Raw genomic sequence first — 18,745 nt, forward strand, 5'->3', positions numbered from 1 at the left:
TGTTTACAAACAAATCCTTTTAAATTTAGCTTGCATATCCTGGTAAGCATTGTTCTGTTTCTCGGCGAGGAGTCCAACTGTTTCAAGATTTCGCTGCCTTTCCATATACTCAGTAAAGCTTTTGTCTCTTCGTCGCTCCAGCTTTTGCGAGGGAACGAAGTTTCGTACACACTGAGCTCGGTTGCCATTTTGGAATTTTACCTCTTAGCCCGTACTAAGGGGTTGTGCGTGAACGCAACTATAGTAAATTGTAGGTTGTTATCTGTTATAGTAGATAAACGATGTGGATCTATGGGTGACCAATCATGGCCCGATTTTAGATGCCAGAAAATAATTGATGTCGCATCGATCACATACACACTTTACTCCTTGAATCTTTGGGCCTTTCCATTATGGTTCCTGCGCCCTTCGCGATGAATTCAGACGCAGTCCGGAAGCAACACTATCTACATTTATGAACGCATACCTGCAAGTTGAGGTGCGGGAGTGGAGAATTGTTCGAGGTCGTTAAGTGTGATGGGGAGACTAGTACATTTTGCAAAATAAAAAAATAACATTTGAAACGAAAAAAATAGGGCAATTATTTTATATTGCATGCGCATTTTCCATTAAAAAAAACAAATAAAAAGATATGCTTTAGTTTATGGCTATGAAGATTAGTTTAATAAATTTGATTTGAAAGACCGATCTCGACTATTGTCGACGTTATGATTACAATAACCAATGTTTAATTATGTCTAGTTGAACACGGTGTCCCGGGGACATTCGTTTTCAAAGTAGACACAAAGGCAACATTGTAATGGTGTACATTAGCACTTCGATTTGCTTTTTTTTTTATTTTATCTTGACCATTGAAAGACTGGTCACCATTTATGTCAACAAAATGTAAATGTACTGCACCATTTCTCACATCCTCGAATTATAAGCAATTAAAGTCAACGAATCAATCAATAAGAAGCCTGGTAATAAATGACACAAAACAGAAGTCGTTGCCTGGCACAATATATAAGAAACATTTATAGGGAATATGTATTCCTATAAGATATTGTGAGTTGGAGTCAAGCATTATTGTTTATATTCCTATATGTTATTACAATTCTGTTTTTCAATCATAAGCATATTTGTTTGATATTTGTTGGTGTAATTGACAATGCACATGTTGCTGGTATGTTGAAGCACATTTTTGATTGAAGCAAAAATTTCAAAAAGATGCAATGTTGGAGACCCCCATTCCCACTTCTCAATGTTTCTTACTACAATGACAATCCTTCAGTTTGCCGATACCTAGATTTTTTTTATTTCAAATTGTTAAAATTATAGATAGTGTTCTATTAATCGTCAATCTGTTTACCAGCAATGTTCATTGTATTGGACGGAGGTATCCCTATTTTTTTTTATAATTACCGTATGTCATTGTTTCAGTCAAAACGAAATAAATGATACAGTACATATAACCTTGCAGTGTGGTCACGTTCGACTAATAACCAAACTCCGTGAAGTTACAAAATAATTTCCTTTTACCATCATCTCTCTCACTTGGCATCAATCGAGTATCATGTTCATTTCTATGATGGCAACAAAAAGGTTAAATATCAGCATGTTCAGCATAGAAGTTTTATAACGACATTATGTTGTCACCTTTGCACTTATTAGTTGACTGTCTGTATGATTTGATTGATTTCTTTTCTTATATTAATGTTGATTTGGATATATGTTATGTAATGTGAGAAAATAGTACAATCAGCATGACCATATGCATGACCAGACCACTGCTGATTCATTTCACAATCACCCGTCGTAATATTGTCCTTGACACATTGTAATATTTTCGGTTTCAGTTTATATGGATTGTGGTTCCGATTTTTGTCATTATGTGTGGTAAACGTAATACACACATCAGCCGACAGCCGTGTTTAGAGGACCAACTAGTTGAAGTTATGTTTTGGGAAAAGGCTATGTATGCTAAAATGTGTTAATCGTAATCTCGAAGAAACACTGAACATATCTTTATGTAGATAATATATACGTTGTTAAAGGTACCTTTACGGATTATGACAATCGCAGAAGTTTTTATACTAGATTTGATGGAAAATAGGGTGAAGGAAGTTTATAATTTTTTCCTCATTTCAATAATTGACAACCATATATTTTCATAGATTAATGCATATTTATATCATGTTTAATAGACTACTTCATTCTAATGATTCTTGTATCCAGTACAAGCATAATGACATTCCTATGATTGTTTAGACGATATAGTATCTTCATCTTCCCATTCTGCAGTTTCTGTGTAATAACAAATATTTAAATAGTAAAAGATTCTCCGTTAATTTGAACATTTTTCAAATAGAACACACCAAATATACGGTATGTATACGGTATTCTGTGACGTCACGTGGTAACCGAATTGTGCTACAAGTAGCTATCCGTGGTCTATTAAGAAAAAATATACTTGCATGTGATATATATGAATTGAAATTACACGTGTTACATGAGTTATTTGTATTTAATATGTCAAGTTGCAAAATAAAACCAATAATCATTTTGTTTGAATCCACATCCAAATCCACGCAGACTTCACTATGATTATGTCGTAGAATTGTCAAGGAATTTTCAGGAAAGATTTATTTGTGCCAAAATTGACTACTCATTGGGTTTTTGGAGAGATGTGTACCAAGGGAACAGATACTCTGAATGATTTTTCATTGATAAATCACAAGAATTGTCATGAAATAAACATTAGCGTTCATCCCTAACACTCAATTATATTTTTTGGAGTAAACTGAATCTGGTTGCCAAGAGAACAATGATTCTTCATTTATAGTTCATGAGCAAATTATTAATTATAGAAGAAATATTTTCTATATTTTCATTACCACTGAGATAACTAGCCTATATAATATTTCCAAGCCAGGCACACATACAGTCAGGCAATACATGAATTAATAATTTTCAAATGTTTTTCTTAGTCTAATTAATTAATTAATTATGTCATAAATATTTACATGCGTGTACTACTAAACCCATAGACACAATTGTAAATGATTTAAATTAAAGGTTATTTACATGGATCATTGCCACGAGTGTAATAACATAAGTCTTCATGATTCAAATATCACATTACATGTGAAACAGTATAAATTTTAAATACCTTGTGTTCTATGAATTTTTTTGTATTTTAGGTCAAATTATTTGAAATTGTTATGTACTTTATTATTTTACAGACGATACGGGAATTGAATATATTAATGATATACACGACGTTGATTCCAGCCTTGAGTGATACCAATTGACTTATCAAAGCGGTCAAATAGAAATGAACGATATTTGATCATTTTGCGACTAGTTTCAGAAAAACAAATCAATGGAGCTACATGTGACTATGTGCAGTTTTACTTGAATTAACTGAAAATTCTCTTATGGTTAGTCAGATTTCATCTGATTTATCTGGTGTCAATACGAATATTCTCTACTATCGAAAACATTTCCGAATTTAAAATGCCGGCTTGAAATCATTCACATGGAAGTAAACCGAACCGTACCGAATGTCTGGATTTTCTGTTGACAGTTGTTGAAGTTTTAAGACTACCGAGACTGAGACATTTCTACAGGCCTACTGTACGACCAGTTTTACTGAGACCTATCGGTGTATGTTTACCAAGAATACGAACTACTACTATACAGGAAGTCGTTGAAGTTGAAGACAATGCACATAGAAGTTCATATATTCGTTGCTCATGGACATGTATGTGAATTGCTACGGTAGTGTATTTTTCAAATATATTATTTTGTGTTCCCATACAAGGATCATATTTTGCATCATGTACGATAGATGTAGATAGAATTTACAAAATGATACAATGTTTCTTTTACTTACATTCATCTCTTTTCTCTTTCCCTACAATTTAAAAAAAAATATGTACCAAGTGTTAGATTGGATAGGTGGTGTATACTTTAAAACCAAACTCGCTATGTTCATTGGAATATTGAAAGGATGTATGTACCCTGCAGCTAGGGCCATATTATAGATCATTGTCATGAATCATCATAGCATAAACAGAGTATGTGTTTGTGAATCAATTGTCCTATTACAAATGTAATAATTACAGCGCCAGTTTTTAAAGTGAGTTATTGAACATGAGTTTGTTCTGATTCGTACACAATATTTTGTCATAGAAACAAATATACATTACAGCATACCGAATCTTCCATTTTATATATCCAGGTTTATTTAAATAAATCAAGAAAAAGCTACAATGCGACTTGTGCAAACTGTTGAGTGCTGGTGCTGAACGCATAAACAAATGAATGTATGCATAAATAAATAATGCACAATTGTTTTCATAAGATATGGGCATTCTATCGTTACAACAAGTCAACAAACAAAACTACATTAAATGCTGCATATTCTTATTCCGTTGGTACAGATATGTAGTATAGTATAGTGTGTTTATTCCGTATGCATATCATTAATGACATCGTGCACGTTGGATTTGGAATATACACAATGTTGTCATGTTAGAATATCGTGTTTTTTTTTTTAATTTACCTTGTGCTAGGTACTGACTTCCTTTCCAGATCGCTACAATTAAGAATATATGCACCAAGCGTTATATTCGATAGATAGTGTTAATTTGAACCAAATTCGTCATGCCCTTTAAACGACTACATGTATACATTTTGAGAGTTTAAATAAAGGAATCATTCCTTAAATGTGAAAGAAACATGTTGTATTTTGGCACGTCATATCTCGGGTTGGGTCAAATGAGGACAAAATTATTTCTACTGGTGACTCTCATTAACATGATAGGTCGTTTCCCTGTTTATTGTTTGTCAATTGGAAAATTATTTTGTATTATTCATACAATTTAACGGTTCTATTGTTGACAATGAGCATCATAACGTAATTACAATTTGTCTACATGATACAAATGTCATAATACACTTAAAAAAGTGCTGGTCATGCGACAAACTCGATATACCTACAACTACATTGAAGTCTACATATCCTATATAGTGTGTTTGTTTGTCAATACAAATATCATAAATGACATCGTGTATGATGGATTCGGATAGAATATCCAGAATGATGTTAGATTACATTATTGTTTCTTAAATTTACCTTTTGGGGATAACCTATTTCATCCATATCATCTACAAATAAAACAAATTGCATCATGTGTTTGATGTGATACTCGTACTGTTTATCTTAACAAGATTCGCTATGCTCCTTATTGGATTGAAGGATTTTAAGTATCTTGCTCGTAATTTGATATGATAAATCATTTTCATAAATAACAATAGTGTGCCTTCATGATTCAAATCGCAGTGCATCATAAGACCCAATATACTTTAAGGTCACGCCGTGGTAAAATTGTAATTACACCTATAAGGTATATAAATTAACTTTATGGACAGGGTACGGCTTTTGGTGCCCTCTGTCTTACGTCTTCCGGCACACTACCTCGGACCGCAAAAGCCATAACCCGTCAATAAAGACAGAACTAACGCATATAACTTTGCGCCGAACTATATACTAATATATAATTATAGTATTTTCAAATGATATGTTCCTACAATACAGAGAACATAGTCTCATTCGATGTCTTAGATATCTGTTATCAATTGAAGGCAATGTACGTTAAAGTCCACATGTTCGTTTCTCATTGATATGTATTGTAGTGTGTTTGTCAATTACGCTATTATGTTGCGTTTCCCATACACGGATTATAGTTGGCATCATCCATGATAGAAGTAGATAGAATATACACAATGCTAAATTATTACTTTCACTTACATTGATTCCAATCTCTAGCGTTATTCCCTACAATTTGAAAAAAAAATATGCATCAAACGTTAGATTGGATAGATGGTGTTTACTTCAAACCAAACTCGCTTTGTTCATGTAACGATTGAAAAGATGTATGTACCCTGCAGCTAGGGCCATATTATAGATCATTGCCATGAATCATCATAGCATAACAGAGTATGTGTTTGTGAATCAACTGTTATATTACAAATGTCTTTACAGTGCGTCATAGAACACGAGTTTATTCTGGATCGTACACAATATTTTGTCATATAGAAACAAATGTACATTACTGCATAACGAATCCATGTTTATTTAAATAAATAATTGTCTGCATAAATAAACAATGCACAATAGTTATCATTAGATAGCTGTCACGAGCATCCTAACTGTTCAAACAAGTAAAGCAACAGAACTACATTACAGGTTGTATGTTCTTATTCCTTTGATACATATTCTATTGTTTGTCAATTGACATATTAATATACATATTCCGTATGCATATCATGAATGAAATTGCACATGTTGGATTCGGATAGAATATACACAATGTTATGTTAGAATATTGTTTCTTAAATTTACTCATTACTGGGATCCAAAATGTTTTCCCACTCTCTACAATTGAGAAAATATTCATCAAGCGTTATATTTGATAGGTGGTATTAATTTGAACCAAATTCGCCATGCCTTTTGAACAACTGAAGGTTTCATGTTTGTTGCTATATTTTGACACCAAAAATAATTGTTATGAATATCATACATAACAACAGTGTTCCTTCATGATTCGGCACGTATATTAATTAAACCTCTAATCATATAAACATGCAAACAAGCGCATATCACTTTGCGCCAAACTATATATTCCATATATGCCTTTTGTTTAAAAATAATGTCACTTTAATTTACCTTGTTCTGCATTCCAATCTACAAATCAGAAAATATAAGTGTTAGATTCGATAGGTGGTGTTTATTTGAACTAAACTCGTAATACCGTTTAATCAATTGATGGATCTTAAACCATAACGAAATTTAGCGCAATAATATTGTGTGTTTATGAAACGTCAAATTTCACGTGTAATAGTTAAAGCGCGAGTCTGCGCATTGCGAGCTAGTGCTGGTCGTGACACAATGTTATTTACTGAAGATGCGCATACTGCTTTGTAAACTAGCAAACATCACATAATAATGTGCGCTAAACTATATAGTGTATATATATATATTTATGATAATTTACAATAATAAACATCCAAGCATGTTTAAAATATATGTTCATATAATACACTAAACAGGGTTTGCTCACGCTTTCTTAAATTCATGCACTGCGACTGAGTGCAGGTGCTGCACGCATAAACAACTACATTACGTAAATTAACGATGATTTCTAATTCACAGCGACAAGAATAAACATATACAATTGTCATTCATGATTAGTTCGTTATCACGTACCCCTTTTGATCTCACTTTGAATTGATATGTGCAAACTCGTAATTGAATGGTGACATACAAAAAACAGCCTAGAGTTTAAATTATTATGCGTACTATATCAAGTTATTTTGTGTTTGTTTCACAATTGTCAACTACTTATTGTCTTATCTATAATTGTATTATGATTGACATGGATATGTATTCTCGGGGTGGAGCTAAAGCACGTGACAATCTATGTTGCTAAGGCGTGCACCACTGTACCATGTATTTGTATGGGCTCTGCTGGTGTGGTACGCTGGGAGAATAGCTATATTGACAACAGCTGAAGCCTAGAAAACAGCACAAAATCAACTTTGAAATAATCCTTAGCAACCAAATTTATATATGTTATACATGTAGGAGAGTTTCTGCAACTATCACAAAGTTCCGTTTACTAAAAATTGCCAGCTTTTGTTCTCATTGTGATAGTTGCCTGGCGGTGAAAATGCCCGGATGTCCGCCACAGAATATTATATTCAATGTGTTGTTAAGCCAATGTTTCTTTATTCATATGCACCGGGAGGTTAAAACAGCAAGCAAAGGTACTTTTCCTAACGAATATAAATCTTCTCCATGGTAATTTAATATGTTTGGTGTGAAAAAAATATTTGAGCAGGAGTGAGCTTATCTTTCAACCCATAATATGCTAATTAGTTTTGATGACTTATATTCATTCTCAAATAACTGAGCGTGCAGTTTACAGTCTCAATATGAGACAACAAACTTGAATATCATCATTTAAATCTCGCTTATGCAAACGAAGATAAAAACTGATACCAATAAAAGTCATGTAAATTCGACTAAAACGTTTTTAAATTGTTGGTGATAAATCATTTCTAAAATTAATGTTTTCATGGCAACCAGATAAAAAATATTAGGTACATTCCTTTTTAACAAAATCATGAATGTTCGAACGGATGAGTGGTTTGGCAATAACTAATTGTAGGAATCAAGTTTGTTTGCATGGAAACCAAATCAAATTGGAAATTGTCAATTGGAAAATTATTTTGTATTTGTCATATTCGGATAAGAATTTATATCACTTATATTGTATGTGGATATATTGTACACAATATTGTTTGTCTCAATCATTAGTACTTATCTTTACCTCCTCCTCGCTGTAGTCTCTGTAAATAGGAAAATATACACAAAACGTTATTGGGATAAACGAAAGCATAGTTTATTAAACCACACTCACTATGCTATTCATACAATTTAACGGTTCTATTGTTGATAATGATCATCATAACGTAATTACAATTTGTCTACATGATACAAATGTCATAATACACTTAAAAAGGTGCTGGTCATGCGACAAACTAGATATACCTACAACTACATTGAAGTCTACATATCCTATACAGTGTGTTTATTGTTTGTCAATACAAATATCATAAATGACATCGTGTATGATGGATTCGGATAGAATATCCAGAATGATGTTAGATTACATTATTGTTTCTTAAATTTACCTTTTGGGGATAACCTATTTCATCCATATCATCTACAAATAAAACAAATTGCATCATGTGTTTGATGTGATACTCGTACTGTTTATCTTAACAAGATTCGCTATGCTCCTTATTGGATTGAAGAATTTTAAGTATCTTGCTCGTAATTTGATATGATAAATCATTTTCATAAATAACAATAGTGTGCATTCATGATTCAAATCGCAGTGCGTCATAAGACCCAATATATTTTAAGGTCACGCCGTGGTAAAATTGTAATTACACCTATAAGGTATATAAATTATCTTTATGGACAGGGTACGGCTTTTGGTGCCCTCTGTCACACTACCACACTGGTGCACACTACCTCGGGCCGCAAAAGCCATAAGCCGTCAATAAAGACAGAACTAACGCATATAACTTTGCGCCGAACTATATACTAATATATAATTATAGTATTTTCAAATGATATGTTCCTACAATACAGAGAACATAGTCTCATTCGATGTCTTAGATATCTGTTATCAATTGAAGGCAATGTACGTTAAAGTCCACATGTTCGTTTCTCATTGATATGTATTGTAGTGTGTTTGTCAATTACGCTATTATGTTGCGTTTCCCATACACGGATTATAGTTGGCATCATCCATGATAGAAGTAGATAGAATATACACAATGCTAAATTATTACTTTCACTTACATTGATTCCAATCTCTAGCGTTATTCCCTACAATTTGAAAAAAAAATATGCATCAAACGTTAGATTGGATAGATGGTGTTTACTTCAAACCAAACTCGCTTTGTTCATGTAACGATTGAAAAGATGTATGTACCCTGCAGCTAGGGCCATATTATAGATCATTGCCATGAATCATCATAGCATAACAGAGTATGTGTTTGTGAATCAACTGTTATATTACAAATGTCTTTACAGTGCGTCATAGAACACGCGTTTATTCTGGATCGTACACAATATTTTGTCATATAGAAACAAATGTACATTACTGCATAACGAATCCATGTTTATTTAAATAAATAATTGTCTGCATAAATAAACAATGCACAATAGTTATCATTAGATAGCTGTCACGAGCATCCTAACTGTTCAAACAAGTAAAGCAACAGAACTACATTACAGGTTGTATGTTCTTATTCCTTTGATACATATTCTATTGTTTGTCAATTGACATATTAATATACATATTCCGTATGCATATCATGAATGAAATTGCACATGTTGGATTCGGATAGAATATACACAATGTTATGTTAGAATATTGTTTCTTAAATTTACTCATTACTGGGATCCAAAATGTTTTCCCACTCTCTACAATTGAGAAAATATTCATCAAGCGTTATATTTGATAGGTGGTATTAATTTGAACCAAATTCGCCATGCCTTTTGAACAACTGAAGGTTTCATGTTTGTTGCTATATTTTGACACCAAAAATAATTGTTATGAATATCATACATAACAACAGTGTTCCTTCATGATTCGGCACGTATATTAATTAAACCTCTAATCATATAAACATGCAAACAAGCGCATATCACTTTGCGCCAAACTATATATTCCATATATGCCTTTTGTTTAAAAATAATGTCACTTTAATTTACCTTGTTCTGCATTCCAATCTACAAATCAGAAAATATAAGTGTTAGATTCGATAGGTGGTGTTTATTTGAACTAAACTCGTAATACCGTTTAATCAATTGATGGATCTTAAACCATAACGAAATTTAGCGTAATAATATTGTGTGTTTATGAAACGTCAAATTTCACGTGTAATAGTTAAAGCGCGAGTCTGCGCATTGCGAGCTAGTGCTGGTCGTGACACAATGTTATTTACTGAAGATGCGCATACTGCTTTGTAAACTAGCAAACATCACATAATAATGTGCGCTAAACTATATAGTGTATATATATATATTTATGATAATTTACAATAATAAACATCCAAGCATGTTTAAAATATATGTTCATATAATACACTAAACAGGGTTTGCTCACGCTTTCTTAAATTCATGCACTGCGACTGAGTGCAGGTGCTGCACGCATAAACAACTACATTACGTAAATTAACGATGATTTCTAATTCACAGCGACAAGAATAAACGTATACAATTGTCATTCATGATTAGTTCGTTATCACGTACCCCTTTTGATCTCACTTTGAATTGATATGTGCAAACTCGTAATTGAATGTGTGACATACAAAAAACAGCCTAGAGTTTAAATTATTATGCGTACTATATCAAGTTATTTTGTGTTTGTTTCACAATTGTCAACTACTTATTGTCTTATCTATAATTGTATTATGATTGACATGGATATGTATTCTCGGGGTGGAGCTAAAGCACGTGACAATCTATGTTGCTAAGGCGTGCACCACTGTACCATGTATTTGTATGGGCTCTGCTGGTGTGGTACGCTGGGAGAATAGCTATAGTGACAACAGCTGAAGCCTAGAAAACAGCACAAAATCAACTTTGAAATAATCCTTAGCAACCAAATTTATATATGTTATACATGTAGGAGAGTTTCTGCAACTATCACAAAGTTCCGTTTACTAAAAATTGCCAGCTTTTGTTCTCATTGTGATAGTTGCCTGGCGGTGAAAATGCCCGGATGTCCGCCACAGAATATTATATTCAATGTGTTGTTAAGCCAATGTTTCTTTATTCATATGCACCGGGAGGTTAAAACAGCAAGCAAAGGTACTTTTCCTAACGAATATAAATCTTCTCCATGGTAATTTAACATGTTTGGTGTGAAAAAAATATTTGAGCAGGAGTGAGCTTATCTTTCAACCCATAATATGCTAATTAGTTTTGATGACTTATATTCATTCTCAAATAACTGAGCGTGCAGTTTACAGTCTCAATATGAGACAACAAACTTGAATATCATCATTTAAATCTCGCTTATGCAAACGAAGATAAAAACTGATACCAATAAAAGTCATGTAAATTCGACTAAAACGTTTTTAAATTGTTGGTGATAAATCATTTCTAAAATTAATGTTTTCATGGCAACCAGATAAAAAATATTAGGTACATTCCTTTTTAACAAAATCATGAATGTTCGAACGGATGAGTGGTTTGGCAATAACTAATTGTAGGAATCAAGTTTGTTTGCATGGAAACCAAATCAAATTGGAAATTGTCAATTGGAAAATTATTTTGTATTTGTCATATTCGGATAAGAATTTATATCACTTATATCGTATGTGGATATATTGTACACAATATTGTTTGTCTCAATCATTAGTACTTATCTTTACCTCCTCCTCGCTGTAGTCTCTGTAAATAGGAAAATATACATAAAACGTTATTGGGATAAACGAAAGCATAGTTTATTAAACCACACTCACTATGCTATTCATACAATTTAACGGTTCTATTGTTGATAATGATCATCATAACGTAATTACAATTTGTCTACATGATACAAATGTCATAATACACTTAAAAAAGTGCTGGTCATGCGACAAACTAGATATACCTACAACTACATTGAAGTCTACATATCCTATACAGTGTGTTTATTGTTTGTCAATACAAATATCATAAATGACATCGTGTATGATGGATTCGGATAGAATATCCAGAATGATGTTAGATTACATTATTGTTTCTTAAATTTACCTTTTGGGGATAACCTATTTCATCCATATCATCTACAAATAAAACAAATTGCATCATGTGTTTGATGTGATACTCGTACTGTTTATCTTAACAAGATTCGCTATGCTCCTTATTGGATTGAAGAATTTTAAGTATCTTGCTCGTAATTTGATATGATAAATCATGTTCATAAATAACAATAGTGTGCATTCATGATTCAAATCGCAGTGCGTCATAAGACCCAATATACTTTAAGGTCACGCCGTGGTAAAATTGTAATTACACCTATAAGGTATATAAATTATCTTTATGGACAGGGTACGGCTTTTGGTGCCCTCTGTCACACTACCACACTGGTGCACACTACCTCGGGCCGCAAAAGCCATAAGCCGTCAATAAAGACAGAACTAACGCATATAACTTTGCGCCGAACTATATACTAATATATAATTATAGTATTTTCAAATGATATGTTCCTACAATACAGAGAACATAGTCTCATTCGATGTCTTAGATATCTGTTATCAATTGAAGGCAATGTACGTTAAAGTCCACATGTTCGTTTCTCATTGATATGTATTGTAGTGTGTTTGTCAATTACGCTATTATGTTGCGTTTCCCATACACGGATTATAGTTGGCATCATCCATGATAGAAGTAGATAGAATATACACAATGCTAAATTATTACTTTCACTTACATTGATTCCAATCTCTAGCGTTATTCCCTACAATTTGAAAAAAAAATATGCATCAAACGTTAGATTGGATAGATGGTGTTTACTTCAAACCAAACTCGCTTTGTTCATGTAACGATTGAAAAGATGTATGTACCCTGCAGCTAGGGCCATATTATAGATCATTGCCATGAATCATCATAGCATAACAGAGTATGTGTTTGTGAATCAACTGTTATATTACAAATGTCTTTACAGTGCGTCATAGAACACGCGTTTATTCTGGATCGTACACAATATTTTGTCATATAGAAACAAATGTACATTACTGCATAACGAATCCATGTTTATTTAAATAAATAATTGTCTGCATAAATAAACAATGCACAATAGTTATCATTAGATAGCTGTCACGAGCATCCTAACTGTTCAAACAAGTAAAGCAACAGAACTACATTACAGGTTGTATGTTCTTATTCCTTTGATACATATTCTATTGTTTGTCAATTGACATATTAATATACATATTCCGTATGCATATCATGAATGAAATTGCACATGTTGGATTCGGATAGAATATACACAATGTTATGTTAGAATATTGTTTCTTAAATTTACTCATTACTGGGATCCAAAATGTTTTCCCACTCTCTACAATTGAGAAAATATTCATCAAGCGTTATATTTGATAGGTGGTATTAATTTGAACCAAATTCGCCATGCCTTTTGAACAACTGAAGGTTTCATGTTTGTTGCTATATTTTGACACCAAAAATAATTGTTATGAATATCATACATAACAACAGTGTTCCTTCATGATTCGGCACGTATATTAATTAAACCTCTAATCATATAAACATGCAAACAAGCGCATATCACTTTGCGCCAAACTATATATTCCATATATGCCTTTTGTTTAAAAATAATGTCACTTTAATTTACCTTGTTCTGCATTCCAATCTACAAATCAGAAAATATAAGTGTTAGATTCGATAGGTGGTGTTTATTTGAACTAAACTCGTAATACCGTTTAATCAATTGATGGATCTTAAACCATAACGAAATTTAGCGTAATAATATTGTGTGTTTATGAAACGTTAAATTTCACGTGTAATAGTTAAAGCGCGAGTCTGCGCATTGCGAGCTAGTGCTGGTCGTGACACAATGTTATTTACTGAAGATGCGCATACTGCTTTGTAAACTAGCAAACATCACATAATAATGTGCGCTAAACTATATAGTGTATATATATATATTTATGATAATTTACAATAATAAACATCCAAGCATGTTTAAAATATATGTTCATATAATACACTAAACAGGGTTTGCTCACGCTTTCTTAAATTCATGCACTGCGACTGAGTGCAGGTGCTGCACGCATAAACAACTACATTACGTAAATTAACGATGATTTCTAATTCACAGCGACAAGAATAAACGTATACAATTGTCATTCATGATTAGTTCGTTATCACGTACCCCTTTTGATCTCACTTTGAATTGATATGTGCAAACTCGTAATTGAATGGTGACATACAAAAAGCAGCCTAGAGTTTAAATTATTATGCGTACTATATCAAGTTATTTTGTGTTTGTTTCACAATTGTCAACTACTTATTGTCTTATCTATAATTGTATTATGATTGACATGGATATGTATTCTCGGGGTGGAGCTAAAGCACGTGACAATCTATGTTGCTAAGGCGTGCACCACTGTACCATGTATTTGTATGGGCTCTGCTGGTGTGGTACGCTGGGAGAATAGCTATAGTGACAACAGCTGAAGCCTAGAAAACAGCACAAAATCAACTTTGAAATAATCCTTAGCAACCAAATTTATATATGTTATACATGTAGGAGAGTTTCTGCAACTATCACAAAGTTCCGTTTACTAAAAATTGCCAGCTTTTGTTCTCATTGTGATAGTTGCCTGGCGGTGAAAATGCCCGGATGTCCGCCACAGAATATTATATTCAATGTGTTGTTAAGCCAATGTTTCTTTATTCATATGCACCGGGAGGTTAAAACAGCAAGCAAAGGTACTTTTCCTAACGAATATAAATCTTCTCCATGGTAATTTAACATGTTTGGTGTGAAAAAAATATTTGAGCAGGAGTGAGCTTATCTTTCAACCCATAATATGCTAATTAGTTTTGATGACTTATATTCATTCTCAAATAACTGAGCGTGCAGTTTACAGTCTCAATATGAGACAACAAACTTGAATATCATCATTTAAATCTCGCTTATGCAAACGAAGATAAAAACTGATACCAATAAAAGTCATGTAAATTCGACTAAAACGTTTATAAATTGTTGGTGATAAATCATTTCTAAAATTAATGTTTTCATGGCAACCAGATAAAAAATATTAGGTACATTCCTTTTTAACAAAATCATGAATGTTCGAACGGATGAGTGGTTTGGCAATAACTAATTGTAGGAATCAAGTTTGTTTGCATGGAAACCAAATCAAATTGGAAATTGTCAATTGGAAAATTATTTTGTATTTGTCATATTCGGATAAGAATTTATATCACTTATATCGTATGTGGATATATTGTACACAATATTGTTTGTCTCAATCATTAGTACTTATCTTTATCTCCTCCTCGCTGTAGTCTCTGTAAATAGGAAAATATACATAAAACGTTATTGGGATAAACGAAAGCATAGTTTATTAAACCACACTCACTATGCTATTCATACAATTTAACGGTTCTATTGTTGATAATGATCATCATAACGTAATTACAATTTGTCTACATGATACAAATGTCATAATACACTTAAAAAAGTGCTGGTCATGCGACAAACTAGATATACCTACAACTACATTGAAGTCTACATATCCTATACAGTGTGTTTATTGTTTGTCAATACAAATATCATAAATGACATCGTGTATGATGGATTCGGATAGAATATCCAGAATGATGTTAGATTACATTATTGTTTCTTAAATTTACCTTTTGGGGATAACCTATTTCATCCATATCATCTACAAATAAAACAAATTGCATCATGTGTTTGATGTGATACTCGTACTGTTTATCTTAACAAGATTCGCTATGCTCCTTATTGGATTGAAGAATTTTAAGTATCTTGCTCGTAATTTGATATGATAAATCATGTTCATAAATAACAATAGTGTGCATTCATGATTCAAATCGCAGTGCGTCATAAGACCCAATATACTTTAAGGTCACGCCGTGGTAAAATTGTAATTACACCTATAAGGTATATAAATTATCTTTATGGACAGGGTACGGCTTTTGGTGCCCTCTGTCACACTACCACACTGGTGCACACTACCTCGGGCCGCAAAAGCCATAAGCCGTCAATAAAGACAGAACTAACGCATATAACTTTGCGCCGAACTATATACTAATATATAATTATAGTATTTTCAAATGATATGTTCCTACAATACAGAGAACATAGTCTCATTCGATGTCTTAGATATCTGTTATCAATTGAAGGCAATGTACGTTAAAGTCCACATGTTCGTTTCTCATTGATATGTATTGTAGTGTGTTTGTCAATTACGCTATTATGTTGCGTTTCCCATACACGGATTATAGTTGGCATCATCCATGATAGAAGTAGATAGAATATACACAATGCTAAATTATTACTTTCACTTACATTGATTCCAATCTCTAGCGTTATTCCCTACAATTTGAAAAAAAAATATGCATCAAACGTTAGATTGGATAGATGGTGTTTACTTCAAACCAAACTCGCTTTGTTCATGTAACGATTGAAAAGATGTATGTACCCTGCAGCTAGGGCCATATTATAGATCATTGCCATGAATCATCATAGCATAACAGAGTATGTGTTTGTGAATCAACTGTTATATTACAAATGTCTTTACAGTGCGTCATAGAACACGAGTTTATTCTGGATCGTACACAATATTTTGTCATATAGAAACAAATGTACATTACTGCATAACGAATCCATGTTTATTTAAATAAATAATTGTCTGCATAAATAAACAATGCACAATAGTTATCATTAGATAGCTGTCACGAGCATCCTAACTGTTCAAACAAGTAAAGCAACAGAACTACATTACAGGTTGTATGTTCTTATTCCTTTGATACATATTCTATTGTTTGTCAATTGACATATTAATATACATATTCCGTATGCATATCATGAATGAAATTGCACATGTTGGATTCGGATAGAATATACACAATGTTATGTTAGAATATTGTTTCTTAAATTTACTCATTACTGGGATCCAAAATGTTTTCCCACTCTCTACAATTGAGAAAATATTCATCAAGCGTTATATTTGATAGGTGGTATTAATTTGAACCAAATTCGCCATGCCTTTTGAACAACTGAAGGTTTCATGTTTGTTGCTATATTTTGACACCAAAAATAATTGTTATGAATATCATACATAACAACAGTGTTCCTTCATGATTCGGCACGTATATTAATTAAACCTCTAATCATATAAACATGCAAACAAGCGCATATCACTTTGCGCCAAACTATATATTCCATATATGCCTTTTGTTTAAAAATAATGTCACTTTAATTTACCTTGTTCTGCATTCCAATCTACAAATCAGAAAATATAAGTGTTAGATTCGATAGGTGGTGTTTATTTGAACTAAACTCGTAATACCGTTTAATCAATTGATGGATCTTAAACCATAACGAAATTTAGCGTAATACTATTGTGTGTTTATGAAACGTCAAATTTCACGTGTAATAGTTAAAGCGCGAGTCTGCGCATTGCGAGCTAGTGCTGGTCGTGACACAATGTTATTTACTGAAGATGCGCATACTGCTTTGTAAACTAGCAAACATCACATAATAATGTGCGCTAAACTATATAGTGTATATATATATATTTATGATAATTTACAATAATAAACATCCAAGCATGTTTAAAATATATGTTCATATAATACACTAAACAGGGTTTGCTCACGCTTTCTTAAATTCATGCACTGCGACTGAGTGCAGGTGCTGCACGCATAAACAACTACATTACGTAAATTAACGATGATTTCTAATTCACAGCGACAAGAATAAACGTATACAATTGTCATTCATGATTAGTTCGTTATCACGTACCCCTTTTGATCTCACTTTGAATTGATATGTGCAAACTCGTAATTGAATGGTGACATACAAAAAGCAGCCTAGAGTTTAAATTATTATGCGTACTATATCAAGTTATTTTGTGTTTGTTTCACAATTGTCAACTACTTATTGTCTTATCTATAGTTGTATTATGATTGACATGGATATGTATTCTCGGGGTGGAGCTAAAGCACGTGACAATCTATGTTGCTAAGGCGTGCACCACTGTACCATGTATTTGTATGGGCTCTGCTGGTGTGGTACGCTGGGAGAATAGCTATAGTGACAACAGCTGAAGCCTAGAAAACAGCACAAAATCAACTTTGAAATAATCCTTAGCAACCAAATTTATATATGTTATACATGTAGGAGAGTTTCTGCAATTATCACAAAGTTCCGTTTACTAAAAATTGCCAGCTTTTGTTCTCATTGTGATAGTTGCCTGGCGGTGAAAATGCCCGGATGTCCGCCACAGAATATTATATTCAATGTGTTGTTAAGCCAATGTTTCTTTATTCATATGCACCGGGAGGTTAAAACAGCAAGCAAAGGTACTTTTCCTAACGAATATAAATCTTCTCCATGGTAATTTAATATGT

General features: G+C 32.7%; 1 protein-coding gene across 1 annotated transcript in view; it reads right to left on the reverse strand.

Annotated features, from left to right (window-relative positions):
• Positions 1-2,147: 2,147 nt before the first annotated feature.
• LOC144355205 (uncharacterized) overlaps positions 2,148-18,745 on the reverse strand; it is a 29,040-nt gene continuing 12,442 nt past the window's right edge. Inside the window, exons 8-25 of the mRNA XM_085490561.1 lie at positions 17,598-17,615; positions 16,680-16,706; positions 16,001-16,032; positions 15,635-15,655; positions 13,971-13,986; positions 13,053-13,079; positions 12,374-12,405; positions 12,010-12,028; positions 10,343-10,360; positions 9,425-9,451; positions 8,746-8,777; positions 8,382-8,400; positions 6,716-6,733; positions 5,798-5,824; positions 5,123-5,154; positions 4,550-4,582; positions 3,878-3,898; positions 2,148-2,286 (exon numbers count right to left, since the gene is read on the reverse strand). Of these exons, the coding sequence (XP_085346687.1) occupies positions 4,556-4,582; positions 5,123-5,154; positions 5,798-5,824; positions 6,716-6,733; positions 8,382-8,400; positions 8,746-8,777; positions 9,425-9,451; positions 10,343-10,360; positions 12,010-12,028; positions 12,374-12,405; positions 13,053-13,079; positions 13,971-13,986; positions 15,635-15,655; positions 16,001-16,032; positions 16,680-16,706; positions 17,598-17,615 (392 nt within the window). The 3' untranslated portion in view covers positions 2,148-2,286; positions 3,878-3,898; positions 4,550-4,555. The remainder of the gene's footprint in view (positions 2,287-3,877; positions 3,899-4,549; positions 4,583-5,122; positions 5,155-5,797; positions 5,825-6,715; positions 6,734-8,381; positions 8,401-8,745; positions 8,778-9,424; positions 9,452-10,342; positions 10,361-12,009; positions 12,029-12,373; positions 12,406-13,052; positions 13,080-13,970; positions 13,987-15,634; positions 15,656-16,000; positions 16,033-16,679; positions 16,707-17,597; positions 17,616-18,745) is intronic.

The sequence above is a fragment of the Saccoglossus kowalevskii genome, chromosome 15 (assembly GCF_978046115.1).
Source record: "Saccoglossus kowalevskii chromosome 15, keSacKowa6.1, whole genome shotgun sequence".
Classification (NCBI taxonomy): Eukaryota; Metazoa; Hemichordata; class Enteropneusta; family Harrimaniidae; genus Saccoglossus; species Saccoglossus kowalevskii.